This window comes from Kogia breviceps, chromosome 5, assembly GCF_026419965.1.
Source record: "Kogia breviceps isolate mKogBre1 chromosome 5, mKogBre1 haplotype 1, whole genome shotgun sequence".
Lineage (NCBI taxonomy): Eukaryota > Metazoa > Chordata > Mammalia > Artiodactyla > Physeteridae > Kogia > Kogia breviceps.
The window spans coordinates 102,722,838-102,739,522 of NC_081314.1; the positions used below are offsets into that span (position 1 = coordinate 102,722,838).

The 16,685-nt window shown below is 37.9% G+C and overlaps 1 protein-coding gene across 5 annotated transcripts in view; it reads right to left on the reverse strand.

Moving 5' to 3' along the window:
- Positions 1–8,931, reverse strand: part of TBC1D23 (TBC1 domain family member 23) — a 64,154-nt gene extending 55,223 nt beyond the window's left edge. For 2 of the 5 annotated variants that reach the window (XM_067034803.1, XM_067034801.1), the window contains exon 1: positions 8,699–8,767. Coding sequence is in view for 1 of the 5 variants with exons in the window: in XM_059064672.2 (XP_058920655.1) it covers positions 8,699–8,751 (53 nt within the window). In the remaining 4 variants the exon portion in view is untranslated. Of the gene's footprint in view, positions 1–6,135; positions 6,169–8,698 lie in introns of all 5 variants that reach the window. The other 3 variants (XM_067034802.1, XM_059064672.2, XM_067034804.1) reach the window with 3 other exon arrangements.
- Positions 8,932–16,685: the final 7,754 nt, after the last annotated feature.

Below are 16,685 nucleotides of genomic sequence, written 5' to 3' on the forward strand. Positions count from 1 at the left end.
CTCCCTGCAAACTGTAGTCTCCACTCGCCTCCACGTCGTCTCTCCTCATTCACTCACACCCTCCACTGCTCTAAGAAAACTGCTCCAAGGAGTCATTCATTAGTCATCTTTCCTGGTCCTCATCTTCTTCACATACTCTGCAAAGTTAGACTCTCATTAAAACACTCTGCCTTCAGTTTGCAGTACTTCTCCTGTAACTCTCTCTAACCCATGCGCTGAATTCTTTCCTCCCTAACAAAAGTATTCTTTTTTCAAATCTTCAATAAATATGTACTGAAGCACCTACTACATGCTAGCCACTGTGTGAGGCACTGAAGATGTAGCAGTAAACAAAGCCGGTGCTCTCAGGTAGCTTACAGACTAGCTGGCTCCTCCAAGGTTTTAGCCCAGGTCCTGTTATCTAATCCCATTGAACAAAGATGGGAGCGGCTCTTTTTGAGTTGTAGTTCATTCCAATTTGTTTAGAATGTAAACCGCTGATGAACACAGATTAAACAATGACAGGCCAGCTTGCTCATTTATACACATTATACCCAGGTACAAGCTTCTCATCAATTATTTAAAACTCAAATATAGCCTATTCAGTCGTGAGCACCAGCAAATTGTGTAACAGTGACAAGTTGCACATGTTGAGTTGTAATTTCATGACTTAATTTGTGCCATCAGACTTCTGGTTATTTCTTAATGCCCAGGTCATGAGACATCAGCACCAAAGCTTTGTCTGAACTTATTTTACTACTATTGTTAGCACACTTGTTACAAATTACTACCAAACCAAAACTCCTTACTTTGTTCCTGAATATTTTGTGTGACATTTGTCTGAAATGGAAATAGCAGAACTTTGTTACAGATTCACTTGTACAGTAGATATGGATGGAGTTGACCATAATATGTATTATGCAACTTATTTTTAAATACCAATTTCAAATTATCAAAGCTTTCTAACAGCAAATAGTATGATGGCACATTTGGAAATGACCATGACACCTTACAGTCCATGAGAGCACAATTTGTTAAGGGCGAAATCTTGACGTTATCTGGATTCTTGACAGTCAGACACACTTGTTACAGTATTTTAACAAAATGTATAGTTGAATGCCAAGGGGGAAAACACCCCATCCACCAGTTTGAAAAAAAAAAAGTGAAACTACGTATCAGGATCAGATCCACAAAAGCAGCTTTGGGAGATTCCCCTATCAAATACTGTAATCCTCTGCAGAACTTGTGTTTAACTAGGATCTTGGCCAAGTAAACAAGGTGCTAAATCTAGTCCTCCTGGCTTGAGAGGACAAACAAACATGATAGCTACAATATTTCAGCACTGTGCAATAGGCAAAGAAGACAGTGATCACAGACTGCTCTGTAAACTACTAAAATTAACTACAGTACAAATGGACCAGATGCTTTAAATTTTCAGAAACTTATTTTTGATCCATAATTCACGTAGATCAAATTGCACCAATGGTATACCTTCCTCTGCTAAGAAAAAACTCAGGAATGTTTGTGTAAGCATTAAAAAAAAAGCTGCTTATAATTTTACCATATGTGTAATGTTGCAATGCATTTGCTGTAAGACTTGGCTTACAAAATGGAAGAATTTCTCTCTACTAATGAGTAGTTAACTTTAGAGAGTGTTCTAAATACTTTTCCTCTTCCATGATTCCTCAAAATAAAAAGTCCCCAACACACTGTTCTTTTCTATACATATAAGGTGACTTTCTAGCACTTTTAAGGCACAAAGAAATGCATCAGGGTCTTTCCCCCCACCCCCCAACCAAAGCACTAGTTTATCTGGAAACTGAAAATAGTGTATACCTTTTGCCTCAGAGAAAGAATGGGATGAAAACAGCACAAGTCAACACAAAACAGCAAATTACCTGTTTTTATTACAAATTTCCACTTTACTCAAAATGTAATGAGAGAAGAAATACCCCCAATATTCCTTTACTCGAAACCATCATTTTGGAAGATAAAGGAACAATTATTGCAAATGATGTAACAATATATGCAACATTTGGGCAATTCCTTCCAAAGGTACTTTACCAATGGAGATCATAGTTTGGCAAAGAAATACATAACGGATTTATTTTTTAAACCTGAATTCCAACATTAGTGATAACTCATTCAATAAAATAGGCTCTCATTTATTTTCATGTCAGTGGTTAAATCTAAATGGAATCTACAAAATAAGCTCAAGAATGTTTGGTATTCAACTGCACACCCATATGAGATGAATACATCCTTCTATGCGTCACTTTTATACTTCAAAACAGAGACCAGAAACTCTTTAAAGAGGGACAATAACCACAAGGAACCTATTTTAAAAGCAAGTTTCTTATTTCTCCAACATCACTGAATAAAAACAATTACTGAGGTGAGAGAGTTATTAAAACTGTGTAACCGTTTACATGTTCTAATTAAATACCACTACTGTGCTCTCACGAACTAAACAAGTAAATCAAAAATTATAATTTTACTTCCATAAATGATATATACATACAACTGTATTACTTATATTTACATATATTTAATATATAACTTATTGCATAAATACATTTAAATATATAACATATATATACTCTAGATGATATTTGCAACCATAATATCTTTTTTTTAATTTTAATTTTTATTTTTTTTGGCTGGGTTGGGTCTTCGTTGCTGCGCGTGGGCTTTCTCTAGTTGCAGCGAGCGGGAACTACTCTTCGTTGCAGTGCATGGGCTTCTCCTTGCAGTGGCTCCTCTTGTTGCAGAGCACAGGCTCTAGGGCATGCAGGCTCTAGAGCACAGGCTCAGCAGTTGTGGCGCACGGGCTTAGTTGCTCTGCGGCATGTGGGATCATCCCGGACCAGGGCTCGAACCCGTGTCCCCTGCATTGGCAGGCGGATTCTTAACCACTGCTCCACCAGGGAAGTCCCTGTAACCATAATATCTTAAGATAAAAAACGAATCTTTTAAGTGATTTTTGGCAAGAGATATGAGGACACATTATGAAAACCACAGAGATATAGTATATAATGCTCTGTATCATATCCCACCATATCAATCATGAATTGTCCCTTCCTGTGGATGCAATAACAATAATGTGTTTCACAGCTTATGCATATCCTTAGAGCCTTGTAAAGTGCCACAGAAAATACACACCATATGTTCAACAAAGCACAACTTTGCATATTGTATGTTTCAAAACACATGGCTGATTGAGTATAGGATTAGCATATTTTTAACTGGGTTCTCTCTAGCTGTCTGTTAAAGTATTTGTGAACTATACACGGTACACGCAATCAACTTTAGAAAGAGCCCAGGGCTTAAAGACCCATGAGTTTAAGTCCCAGATTTTCCACTCACTGGGTCTATTGTCTAACCTCCCTATGCCTGTTCTCTCATCTCTAACAAGGAAAGGACAATAATTCATAATTTCCCTTCTTCATAGAATTGTTCTAAGAGCCAAAATGAGACAGTATACAAAGGATAAAGCTCTACGTAAACACAGTATTTTCTTATATCTTCTTAGTGAAATTAAATACCACCATAGCAACTAGTTTTATGTAACAACTGCTTTAAAGTAAGGAAAGCACAAGCTACAGCATTCCCACCCAACTACGAAATGCTATGTCAGCTTAAAGATAAGAAAAAACTCCTTTAACCTTTGAGAACAAGGAAGATGTGAAACAAATTATTTAATTAGTCAACATTTTCTCAACTCAGGTCAAAAGGTAATACAGACCCTTAAAAACAAATATACATTAAATTTCAGGAAATAGGTTTGTTTTTTTTTAATTGGCTCTTACTGCTCTTGCATTTCCACAAACAACAGTTTGCTCTTATGAACCTAACATATGGGACTCATTTGTTTTCCATGTGTAATTCTCAATATCTAAATAAGTCACTTCAAGCATTATCCCTTTTCAAGCTGTATAATCCTATTCTACTCTGCTAAAACATGTAATTTCCAACAACACAAATTCTTAAGCATCTTCAGAAGATATCTTCATGTATCTATTCCTAGAGCTAAAATGATGAAAAACTGAAGTGTCCAAGAATGTCAGAACAATGCACAGTTCTGGTTTTAAATGTTTCAAATTATTTCTACAACACTACATAGCAGCTTGAATATAACCAGTATTTAGTTAATGTTTGCTGAATGAATTAGGAATGCTTTGCCTCTATTTTGCTTTTTGATACACGGGGTGGGGCGGGGGGGGCACTGTCTTTGGTGTATACCAAAAGACATTCTTTGGTATGTCTATTGGTTTATACCAATAGACATTCTATTCTATTAAGTAGAATCCACATTTCACCATAAGCAGCAGAAAAGATTTGTCAAGCATACTTTATCAATTCTGTTCAGAAGACACCTACTCATGAGTTGGCTGTGTATCGCAGTACAATTAACTAGTGCTCCAGAATTACCTGAATTGCCTCACTATACTCAGATAGGGGGTGCACGTGTATTCCCAGCAGTGAGTACAAATAAATAGAAATATATTAATTGAATACATTTCTTTAGCGTGCAAAAACCAATTACTAACTCTTACCTGTGGATATTAAAACATACACAGGAACAAAATCCTAAAAGTGAATTATTATTTAGGAATTACCTCTAAAAACAATAAAATCTGAATTATAATAATAACATTAATGTAAATACTATAAACAAAATAAGTCTTCTTAATTTCTAATTTTTGTCTACCCTCTACTTACAGTTTACAAAATCAAACAGTTGTCACTTAAAAACTAATTCCAGCCAGTAAGGTTCATTTTCTCTTTATGTTTTGTAAGGTAATATCTAGTTTCCCTAGAACTACAAGCTACCAATATTCTTCTTAAGCAATGGGTTATATTCTCTTTCATATTAAATGTATTTCTTTATTGATTTTATCATGTCTGAAATTGCAATCACCTGCTCCCTAAGTGACACTTTAAATCTCTATTTCAATGCTTATGAAATGGAAAGCACTGAGAGTACTATTCACAAAGTGCACAAAACTTTGAAAAAGACCCCATTATTCTCAAAACAATTCCTATTCACATTTCAAATTACAACAATAGAAGCTTCTTTATGGAACTGATATTTCTACAATTTTAATAGAAGTTTAGCAACAATTTAAGAAAAGTTGTACAAAAAATTTTAACTAAGCAAACTCAGAATACCAACAGTTGTTGTACAATCAATGTGTACACCAACAAAAAAAATTTTTTAATCACGACTTTAGATCTTAAGGAGTTATTTCAGAAAGAAAGCCTCATAAAATGAAAGCCTCAATCTAAAACTGGTTTCTTCAATACCAAGAAGAATAATGACCAATCTTTAGACTGTAATTATTTAATATTTTTTATTTGCAAACCTGTAGCTTATACTAACTTTTTAATTAAACTTAAATCATTTCAAACTGTAAACATTTTTACAAGGATTTCTCCATGCCCTCTGAGCTTACATGGCTGCAATTTCAGAAAGTTTGAGAGCTGAGGCAGTTTCTGATAACCCTGGTTTTCCATAAAAAATGAGCATTACACCAGCAGGCAATTACTCAGCTCACAAAAACAATGGAGTCAGAAAATTTATATGAATTGACAGCTTGGTATATTACTGCACATGATTTTACAAAAGTCTGTATTCATTCATGCACACATTCAGACAATAAACATTTACTGAGCCACCTGCCATCAATCAGCACTGCCCATGAGAAGTTGGAGAGCTAAAGAGCAATGATAAATCATATTGTCAGATAAATTATAGTATAATTATGTAATATATATAGTATAATGTATTAGGTGATACACTATAACATACAGAGAGATAAATTCCTCTGACCAACTCATTCGGAGATATACATCATCTAGAACCTTGATAACTAGAGTATGGTCCATGAACCAGAAATGCCATCACCCAGCAGCTGGTCAGTCAGAAATATGGAATCTCAGGTCCCAAGCAAATCTACTGACTCTGAATCTGCATTTTAACGCGCTCTCCAGGTAACCCCAATGCACATTTAAGTTTTGAGAAACACTGATCTAGAACGTAATTGAAAAACAGTAAATGAGTAAAAGTGACATCTTGTACTTTTAAGCTCTTCGGGCCCCATCCTGAGCCTTTTTTACAAATGAAGAGATAATTTAACAAGTTCAGCTACTTACCTTCACAGATCAGGAACGAACTGGGAAATACCACTGACAACAAAGAAAGAAAACAGGAAAAAATAATAAAAAGCAATCTCAAAAAGGGATGGCTATAGGGGACCATTTAAACAGCAACAATCTACCCTTTCTGCCTAAATAGGCCCGAAAGGTGTCATTGTGTTACAGAAGTATAACAGTTATTGATGTTCTTAAATGTGTCTCCTCTAACTAGACCACAAATTCCTTGAGGACAGGGACCTAGTTTTATTCTTATACACTTACATTTGTAAACTTAATGACCCTAAATCATTAAGATGAGTTTGGTTAGGCAATGAGATGTATAATACATTTCAGAAAAATTTCTATCTAAAAAAATTACAATAAAAATGGCACAGCATTTTTTTTTAAAAAAGAATAAAGCGTCTCCATTCTATAACAACCCAATCAACAAGCACTATAAGAACAGAGGCTTTACTGAACTTGTGGCTCCAAATCCGAATGTTTTCTGACTTTATTCAAACTCACTTCTAGGGGACCAGTGCGTGGAGTGAATAGAGAAAAAGATTAGAAGAGAATGGAGGGAGAATAAAAATCAGAGAACACTCAGGGTTCCTCCACTCGTGAAAATAAACAGAGAAAAATGGGAAGCCTCACCAAAGATACAGAAACGCCAGAAGAGAACAAATACTACCTCTAGCAACCATTCACTCCATGGTCCTTGCCCCTGTGAACCAGACACCTGCTCACAATCCTCCTAAGAACTTAAAGACACCTTATCTCTAGAAACACTTCCCCTTGTGGCCTTCAATCAGCTATTACAGCAAGTTTATAATACAACAAATTCACTCTTCCAAAACAGCAAATTTCATGATGTTCTAGTCATTACTCTCCAAACAAATCATTAGTTTTCTTGCCCATGTCCTTGCTCATGCTATTACTTCATACAGAGACCTTTCTGCTCTGTTAATCTGACCCTGCATGTTAGCCACCAGTCACGTGTGGCTATTTAACATTTGAAATGTGGCTAAACCAGACAGAGATGTATGATAAATGTAAAATACACATCGAATTTTAAGGCTTGGTACAAAAAAGATGTAACAGTATTGTTTTTTTTAACAATGATTACATGTTGAAATAATATTTTGGATATATTCATTAAATAAAATAGATAATTAAAATTAATTTCACCTGTTTCTTTTTAATGTGGCTACTAGAAAATTTAAATTACATATGTGGTACACATTACACTTCTATTGGACAGTGCTGGTCTAGATCCTACTCATTCTTCAAGGCCTAATTCAAACACCTCCAGCCCCTTAAAGCTTTCCCCAATGACTCCAAGTGGACATGGTTTCTGTCTCCCTGAACTTTCATATCACTTTTCTTCACACTCCCAAAGAACCAGAGCAATTTTACCTTCTTACTGAGTGTTCCTATTACAGCTCCCCAACTCCAAGATAAGCAAATCGAGAAAAGAAACTACATCTAGGTCACATAAATTTTCATCCTACACCTTGGAGAGTGCATGTACTAAGGTGACGCTTGATGTCTGCTAATTGAGAGTTGAACTTCTCAATTACTATATTATCTATCCCTTTCACCGATTTCCATTTCTTTCTGAGGAATTAAACTCCATGTCTACAAATGTCCTGGATTATAATTAGACAGAGTGCCAGTGAGCTGTAAATATATGATGAACAAGCAGATCTAAAACTATCTAATACCGGTAGTCAATACACTTACAACAATTGTAAAACTTCGACAAGCCTCTAAAGGTTCCACTTTTTTTTTATGATGTTGTCCCTAAAAGTGTATTGTGAAGATCAACTAATTCAAAAGTAGAAGATTAACGACACTGGGTGACTAAAGTCTACCAAAAATTGTCCGAGATCCTCCCACAACCCTGAGTATAAATCAGGTAAGCATACAAAGGCTTAAGTAAAGCATGAGTAATGTCTTATATCGCACCCAAAGCTCTGAAATCGAGCTGTGAGGAAAGTGGTAGGAAGGGAAAAGACGACTTGTGTGCAAGAGACGAAGGGTGTTAACTATTGGAACGCGAAACGAGAAATAAAACCTAGCACAAAAAATGTCTGAATTATGTGGGAGGGATCCTCCCTGGGTGTATCTCTCAACCTCTGAACCCTCAGGCAAAGGTCGCGGTGGTCATTTCAAGTAGTCTTTTCTTCAAATGGTATTCCAGTGCCTGAGATCAGCATCCGCGAATCTTCCTTCCTCACCAGCCTATTCTGACTCCCCGGGCCAGGAATTCCGGCCAAACCCAACCCTGAAGCCACCCTTCTCCAGCACAGTTTGGAAACCGGCGGATGAACCGGGAGAGTCGAACTGAGACCCAGCAGCTGGACGACACCCCTCTCCCTTAGAGTCCGGGCTTAGCCCCTTGGGCAGGACTGGGCTAGCAGAGGAGAGCCAGTAGGCACAGAAGGCGGGGCAGGGCGCCGGACTTCGGGGACGGGTCTTCCCGTTCCATGCCGGCGCCTGCCGGTGCCGCGGGAACCCACAGGGTGGTGACAAGGCAGAATAGAAAGGCAGTGCAAAGCAGCCCGGGGTTTTCACTCACCAGCCGTCGCCGCCCGACGTTGGCGGTGGCAGGACCTCTTCTCCTTCCGCCATTGCTGTTGACGTCCACGTCACTTTGCCGAAAAGTGGACCCGGCGCCGAGACCGACTCAGACCCAACGTCGTAAAAGGTCCTCGGAAGTCTGGGACTGAGCTTCTGGAGAGGGAAAGGAAGAGGGAAGAGGCGACGACGCGAGGAACGCAACGTCACGACGTCCCGAAGGCGAAAGGTAACTTGGAGCCGCTGCCCCTCCAAAGACTACATGTCCCAGGATGCTGCGGGGCCCGGGCCGGGCGCAGTGGGCGGGGCTTGGCGAGGGCGTGCGTCCCAGTAGGAGGCCCTTGAGAGCGTCCCTTCTTGGCGTCCAGTTAGCGTCTTCTTTAAGTCTTGGCGTCATGCTTAAAGTCACATTTGACTGTCTTAAATAGTGGAGAGGCGACAGGAGCTGGGAATTCCCCAGGGAAGGTGGAGATAGGAGCGTAGCCACATTTGGGCCATTTCCTAGTGCAACAGCTGTGTTTGAGAAAAGAGCGGGATGTAAGAAAAGGCACGCTCACCCCTGTTTGTGGTGCGCGGTCAGAAGTACAAATGGAGGCCACGTACTTTATGTTTGAATACTTTAAAAGTTTTTTTTTTAAGCTAAACAGTAAAGGAAATATGTTCTAGCCTCCCACCTTTATAAACATGTCTTTCTAACAACATAGAAGGTCAAGTCCAAATTTAGAATTCTAGAACTCTGGATTTCCAAGCAGGGAGAGCTGCCAAGTTTCTTCTCTTCCCACCCTACTTCCCCTTCACTCCACGTGGGTGGACTCCTCGGCTTCCACATCCAAGCTCGGAGTCTACCATCACCAGCAAAGCACCGGCTTTTTGTTTCCCCTTGACCATCCCTGGGCCTAGGGCTGAGCACAGGTTAAGGAAGATGGACCTAGGGAAATGCTTTTGTAAGCCCTGGACCTAATGCTGATGAAGTAGAGCCACATGTAACTATATGGGTTAATCTGGAAAATATGATGTTAAATGAACAAAACATTGCGGAAGGGTAGGTAAAATATGGTGTCATTTATATTTGGCTTTAAATATAGGCAGCACAATATACATTTTTATAGAATGTATGTGCTTTTAAAAAATGTACAAGAATGATATATAGAAAAATTGGAATGGCAGTTCTCAAAGATAAACAAAACCAGACATTAGTTAAGTAGTGAAAACAGATGTTATTCAGAAACTATGGACAGTAGGGGAATGGGCTGAGCTCCATTCTGATTTGTGCAGAGGTGATTAGGGGTTTTAAAGGGATAAAGAGGGAGCAAGGAGAGCAGGACTCAAGAGTCAGACAAGTGAAAAATTACAAAGCATTGGTCAGTGTAATTGTGATTAGACCAGCTGTGTTTGCTAGCTGGCAATTTTCGAGGTTAGGATTCTTCCCTCCCACGAAGCCTGAGAGACAGAGACCCTGCCCTTCTTGATGATTACATTTCAAAGGAATGGCTCTCAGGTCCTTGAGAAGGACACGCCTAAATTGTAAGAGATACATATTCACAGATGTAAGCCCTTTGTAGTAAATGCTCCAAGAGACGTCAGTAACCTATCATCAGGTGTTGGCTAGATCAAACAGTAAACTCTCCTGGCAGCCATTGCACTTTCTCAATCAGGCATTTTAATGGGGTTCATTGGAGGCCAGGGTCATCCTAGGGACACAGCCTTAAGTTGCTAAAAACCATGCTAGAGTTTGATCAAGTCTCTTAATGCAAGGCTTTGGACAGAGCTGTTAGGTGCCAAAAGTTCTGCAGTTCTCACAGTTACATTTGTGGGAGGAGAGGAAATAGCTTCAATTATATTTTTAATATTTTGTTTCTAAAGAGCTGAGAAATGGCTACATAGGTGTTCAGTATTCTTTATAGAGTCTATACTTTTGTATCTAAAATGTCTCATAATTTTAAAAACTATTTGATTAAATAAGCACAAAGCACAGTCCAGCTCTTTCATTTACAACCAAAAACATGTTCATTCTCTTCCCAAAGGGGAGATAATACAGAGCCACATTACTGCACCTACTTCTAAGCCAAGGATCTCTGCATGATGTTCACTCTTTCTATGGGGAAAATGTCTTTTAATATGGAGTGAGAGTTTAGATGACAGCTATCAAAAAGAATAAAAGACATGAATCTAGGTCAAATTACCATCCTGATATTCAGGACCTCTGCTGGGTCTCTTCAATAGCTGTCAGTGGATTTTCAGAAGTTTTCTAAAATGTTTTGTAAAACTGTTAATTCAGTCACATGACAAGCAGTTGTTCATTGATTAAGGTGATCATAACCCTCAATTGTAATTCATTCTCAGTGTAATTAAAACAGTGACTGCTTAATACTCCATGTGGTAAAAGTATTATTCCATTTAAAATATATCAAGTGTTTGCTTGTGTTTGATATCCAGGCTCCTGAGTTAGCATAGACACCGTGGTTGACGAGTTTTCTGATAAGTCCTTCCTCTTCATCTGGATCCAGTTTGTCCACATTTTCCCCAACATGCCTCACTTCCTGAGGTGACAAGGATATCACTATGCCCAAAGAACATTTTATAGCTGGCTACAAGTTTTTATGGGTGTAACTTTCTGAGTATTTTTGTGCTTTAAAAAAAAAATCTCAAAGTCCTGCCTTTTACCTGGATTGTTATGAGCTTTAAAAAATATAAGCATGGGATTACAAGTAGAATTTGTTAAATTCTAGTAGTAAATCTCTGCTTAAAAAAAAAATTTCAAGAGCTAGAGAAGATTTTATTATGAAATTATCTCCCTGTATTTTCTTTCTTTACTCTTTTCTCCTAATTATGAGAAGATTCCATCAATGACACTAGAAGCTCTCTCTGCTTTTATATATCTTTCTGGAACAGAGGAAGTTGGGATTTCTTTTTTCACAGACCTGGTGATGCTAATAGTGGTGACCATCTGGATGTGTGCACGATGCAGCCATTCCAAGATATGTCTTCAAGAAAGGCACATCCTCTCACCCACATAGGGTGTGTTATCTGCCTGCACTTCTGCAGCTATTTGTACTCCCATGCCCAAATAGAAAAGTATGGTATTATTCTATATTATCCTTGGATAAAATCAAATTGCATTTTTATAAAAGGAAAATTAAAGTTTCTTGGTTTTGAATGAAACTGTAAAAAAAAGAATATTTTTCATCTATTATGTGGTGTTGTGTGCCATATAACTATGTAATTATGTAGTTCATATTGTATTATATGTACTTAAGTCATATTATGACACAGTCTATTCTCAATAAATATTTGTTAAATGAACTGAAGATTTTTTTTGAAGTATTTTGGAATAGATGAAGTCATTCATCTATATAGAAACAGCTGGTTGGGACTGGGGGCAAGTGTTGAGCAAACAGTGTTAAAAAAATATTTCTCCCTTATCCTTCTAGTAGTTGTCTTTGCTAATTGAAGTTGACTCTTAATAGGTTATATAGATGGACCCAAAGTAAACATTTGGACAGGTATTGACCCATTCTTGGGTTTGGGATAGTTATGCTTTAACATGGGAGCCTGTTTCACTCTTTCCTCATTCCAGATTTGTTCCCAAATGTTCCAGACAAAAGGCTCTTATCAGGGTTGAGTCACTGCTGGTTAGAAACAGAGATCATAAACAATATGTTAGCTGGAACTAGCCTTTATTTTAAAAACTTCTTGCTTTTTGTGAGTTGACACACTCACAATATGTAAACGGTATCTTTAGACAATGCCTGTGCTATTCTTTACATATAATCTGTCTCCATTCACCTCATACACTTATACTTACCCTTCCTTTTAGGCATATGTCTTTCCAAATAAAAGAGTTAGCAAGTAACCATCTCAGGTAATTGGATGAAATTGCATGATATATGCTTTTAACGATATGTGTATAAAATACAGGTATGTATTACAATTTTTATGAATATGTTATTTACAGACTGGTTTCTCTAATACCCATGCTAAATTGTACAGCTTATCCCACTCCTGGGCATATACCTGGACGAAACTATAATTCGAAAAGATACATGCACCCCTATGTTCATAGCAACACTATTCACAATAGCTAAAACATGGAAACAACCTACATGTCCATCAATAGGTGAATGGATAAAGAAGATGTGGTACATATATACAATGGAATACTACTCAGCCATAAAAAAGAATGAAATAATGCCATTTGCAGCAACATGGATGCAACTAGAGATTATCATACTGAAGTACGTCAGAAAGAGAAAGACAAATACATATGATATCACTCATATGTGGAATCTAAAATATGGCACAAATGAACCTATCTACAAAGCAGAGAGAGACTCACAGACAGAGATCAGACTTGTGGTTGCCAAGGGGGAGGTGGGGGAGGTAGAGAGATGGACTGGGAGTTTGGGGTTGGTAGATGCAAACTATTACATTTAGAATGGATAAACAACAAGGTCCTACTGTACAGCACAGGGAACTATATCCAATCTCCTGGGATAATTTAAAAAAGAATGTCTATATGTGTATAACTGAGTCACTTTGCTGTACAGCAGAGATTGACACAACGTTGTTAAGTCAACTACACTTCAATTTAAAAAAAAGAAAAAAAAAGAAATTGCACAGCTTATCACTGTCATTACTACATTCCAAATTCACATAAGAATTAAAAAATTAAGTAAAAAAAAATTCTTAGGATATAATGAATATGAAAATGACCATAGAAACAAAAGCATTTAAAACATTTAGATGAAGAATTTCTTCTCTATAATTTTGCTCACACTTTTTTCTAGACAATATCAACTACTTCTGTGTTGTTAATTTCCATCTGTAACCTAACTCCTAAAGCTGTATTTCCAACCCTGGCCTTTTATAGTTTGCATCTATGAATCTAGCCATCTGCTGGGAACTTGCCCTTGGATGACCCACAAACACTCCAAACTCAATATTTCTAAAAACAAACTCATTATGTCTACCTGCTCCCCAGTCCATTCCATTTCTATAGAGGTAAATGGTTTTATTATATATCTAGTCATCTAAGCCAGAAACCTGGGAATTATTCTAGCTTTCTTTCCTTCTTATTTCCCATGGGTCATCATGGACCCATGCATATTTTCCTCCCTAGGCATTTTTCAAGTCAGGTCGTTCTTCACCACCCCTGCAGTTTTTCTCTTGCTTTTTCTCCTCATTTTGTTTTTCATGAAGGCAGTCCTTAATTAGTCTCCAACCTCCTTCCACTCTCTTCCCCAAAGAGTCAACACAGGCTCTACACTAGGGTTTCAAACTGGCAGCCCTCAGGCTAGATTTACTTAGCAACTTTTATTCTCTTGTCATTTTTAATCACTTGAATATCTTTATACACTTTTCAGTTTGTCTCCTCCACCACTCCCCGCTTTAGACCAGCCCCCAATTTACACATTTTTTATTTGCTTGATCCTCAGAGGTATTTGAATTTGTGCCCCTTGTTGCATATTTCTAAAATGGAAGTTTACCTAAAATCCTTCAATTGCCCATTATCCCCTATAAAGAATGTCTAAATTCTTTATCATGGATACAATACTCTCAGAATCTTGAGTATTTTCCCATTTCCCTCTTAACATATGCTTCAGCCATTCTATATTTTTTAAGTCAGTTGCTTGATTTTAAAAAAATATTTATTTGACTGCGCCAGGTCTTAGTTGCGGCACACGGGATCCTTAGTTGTGGCATGCGAAATCTTTCTTCTTTTAGCTGCGGCATGCGGGATTAGTTCCCGCACCAGGGATCGAACCCAGGCCCCCTGCATTGGGAGTGTGGAGTCTTAACTGCTGGACCACCAGGCCTCAGCCATTCTATATTTACAGGCCCCAGATATGCCCTGCTGCTCCATGACTTTATGCCTTTGTTAAAACTTGCTTCCTCTGCTTTGTTACATTCTAACTTCCTTCAACTGGTTACGCTTAGCCATATGGCTTGAGCAACATTTTCTTTGTAATCCTCCCTCTGTCTCAAGCAGAATTATTCATTCCTGCCTTTTGCTATCACTTCCCCTTAAATATTCCTCAAAATTATATGCTTATATATTTGTTTTCTCTGCTAGACCTGATATCCTTGGAACCAGCTTAATATGTCTTTACATTTCTAGTGCCTAGCATAGTACTTGATATGTAGCTGTAATCTGCTGTATGAGTAAATGGATGAATGGACTGTGTGCATGCATGTGTGTGTGTGTGTGTGTGTGTGTGTGTGTTGCCTGTGTAACATTATTACTGCAAACACTTATAGACCATTTACCGTGTCCTAGGTAGGCATTGTTCTAAGCACTTCTGTTAACTCATTTAATCCTCCCAACAACCCTATAAATTAGTAATGAATAAATATGAAATCTGAAATCAAGTTAGATCAAATAGGCAAGTAGTTTTCTATCATGATTTAAGAAGTGTTTCTTTAGAAGTAGAAATGATTGTCATGTTTGTATTAAATCAAAAAAATAAGTTAATGAAGACACACAAAAGAACAAGAAGAGGGAGGACATTACTTCAGGGCCCTTATACATCACAAGTAGGTGTAATTGCTCAACTGAGTGTCTCTGCTTCTGCTTAATGAAATTCTTCCTGGGAGAGGCAAAATCTTGTGTCATCATTTCTAACCTGAAGCAAAATAATTTCTTCCTGCCATAAAAACGTTACTATTTTTTAAATCTTTGATTTGTATAAAGCATTTGGTGATAATCTATGAGCAGAGACAAAGCCTATATCCACAGATAATGATACTGCTTCAATTTTGTCTAGTCAGTCTTTCCAATGTCCTATGAGGCTCTACATAATCTGCAACCCCAGTGTTGCCTCCATCTGGAAATCTCTTTGCCCAGATATATTTAGGGTCAGTGGGTAGATAGTGTTCAGGCAGGCAGAGATAAGGAAAAGAACTTCAGGGAGGGACTGACAAGATTGAATGCAGAAAAGCACCAGGCATGTTGGTGGTTGAGAGAGTAGGCCAGTGATGGGAGAGACAGTTCAGCCAGGATCTGGCAGGGAATGGAGAGCAACTGAAGGTTCTCAAATATTAGAGGACTCTATGACCCAAGGACACTTTTACAAAGATGAACAGTTGGATTGAAGGTAGAAGAGATCAGAGACAGGGAGGTCAGCCAGGGTCCAGTAAGATTCTAAACTGGGATATTAGCCACAGAGCTGGAAAAAAGTAATAAAAATGAGAAAGATTGTGGGAAGAGAAAGATTATGAGAGACCGAGTTCCTGATCAGATATGAGACAAAAGAAGGGGTGTGTGGTCCTGATGGTAGTGACCACAGCAGGAGCAGAGCCCTCAGGAGGGATCTGTTGTGGATAGAGGTTTGATGGAAATGGGATATATTAGGCAGTTGGAAATAGGGCTGTGGCCCAGAAAATGGACTAGGTCTAAGGATACAAATCCTGTAAAATTCTGATTCTGGTTCTTTCTGTAGGATGAGAGGTAACCAATCAGGAGACAGAGACTGGCAATGAGCACTCTCATATGCTGCTATGGGAAGTGAATTTGTGCAAATGTTTTTGGATTAGAAATTGGAAATACTCATCAACATCTAAAGTATACGTACCTTTTGAAACATTCTCTGTAGAATTTATCTTACAGAGATATTTGAACAATTGAGCAAGAGTATATACAAAGATGCTCACTGATGTACTGTTTGGCTTGTAATGGCTAAAAAAATTGGAGTCAACTTAATTGTCCATCATTGGATGGTACCTCTATATGATATGGTACCTCTATATGCTGTTAAATATAATAGAATGAGGTAAATGAGGTACATCATATAGATGGTACCTCTATATGCTGTTAAATATAATAGAATGAGGTAAAGCTATATATAATGACACAGAAAGGTGTCTACCATGTATGAAGCAAAAAAAAGCAAGTTGTAGATGTGTTAATTAAGTAGATGGGAGGAATCTTTTCACAATGAATAAGTATATCAAATCATCACCACGTACACTTTATTTTTTTCATGTACTCT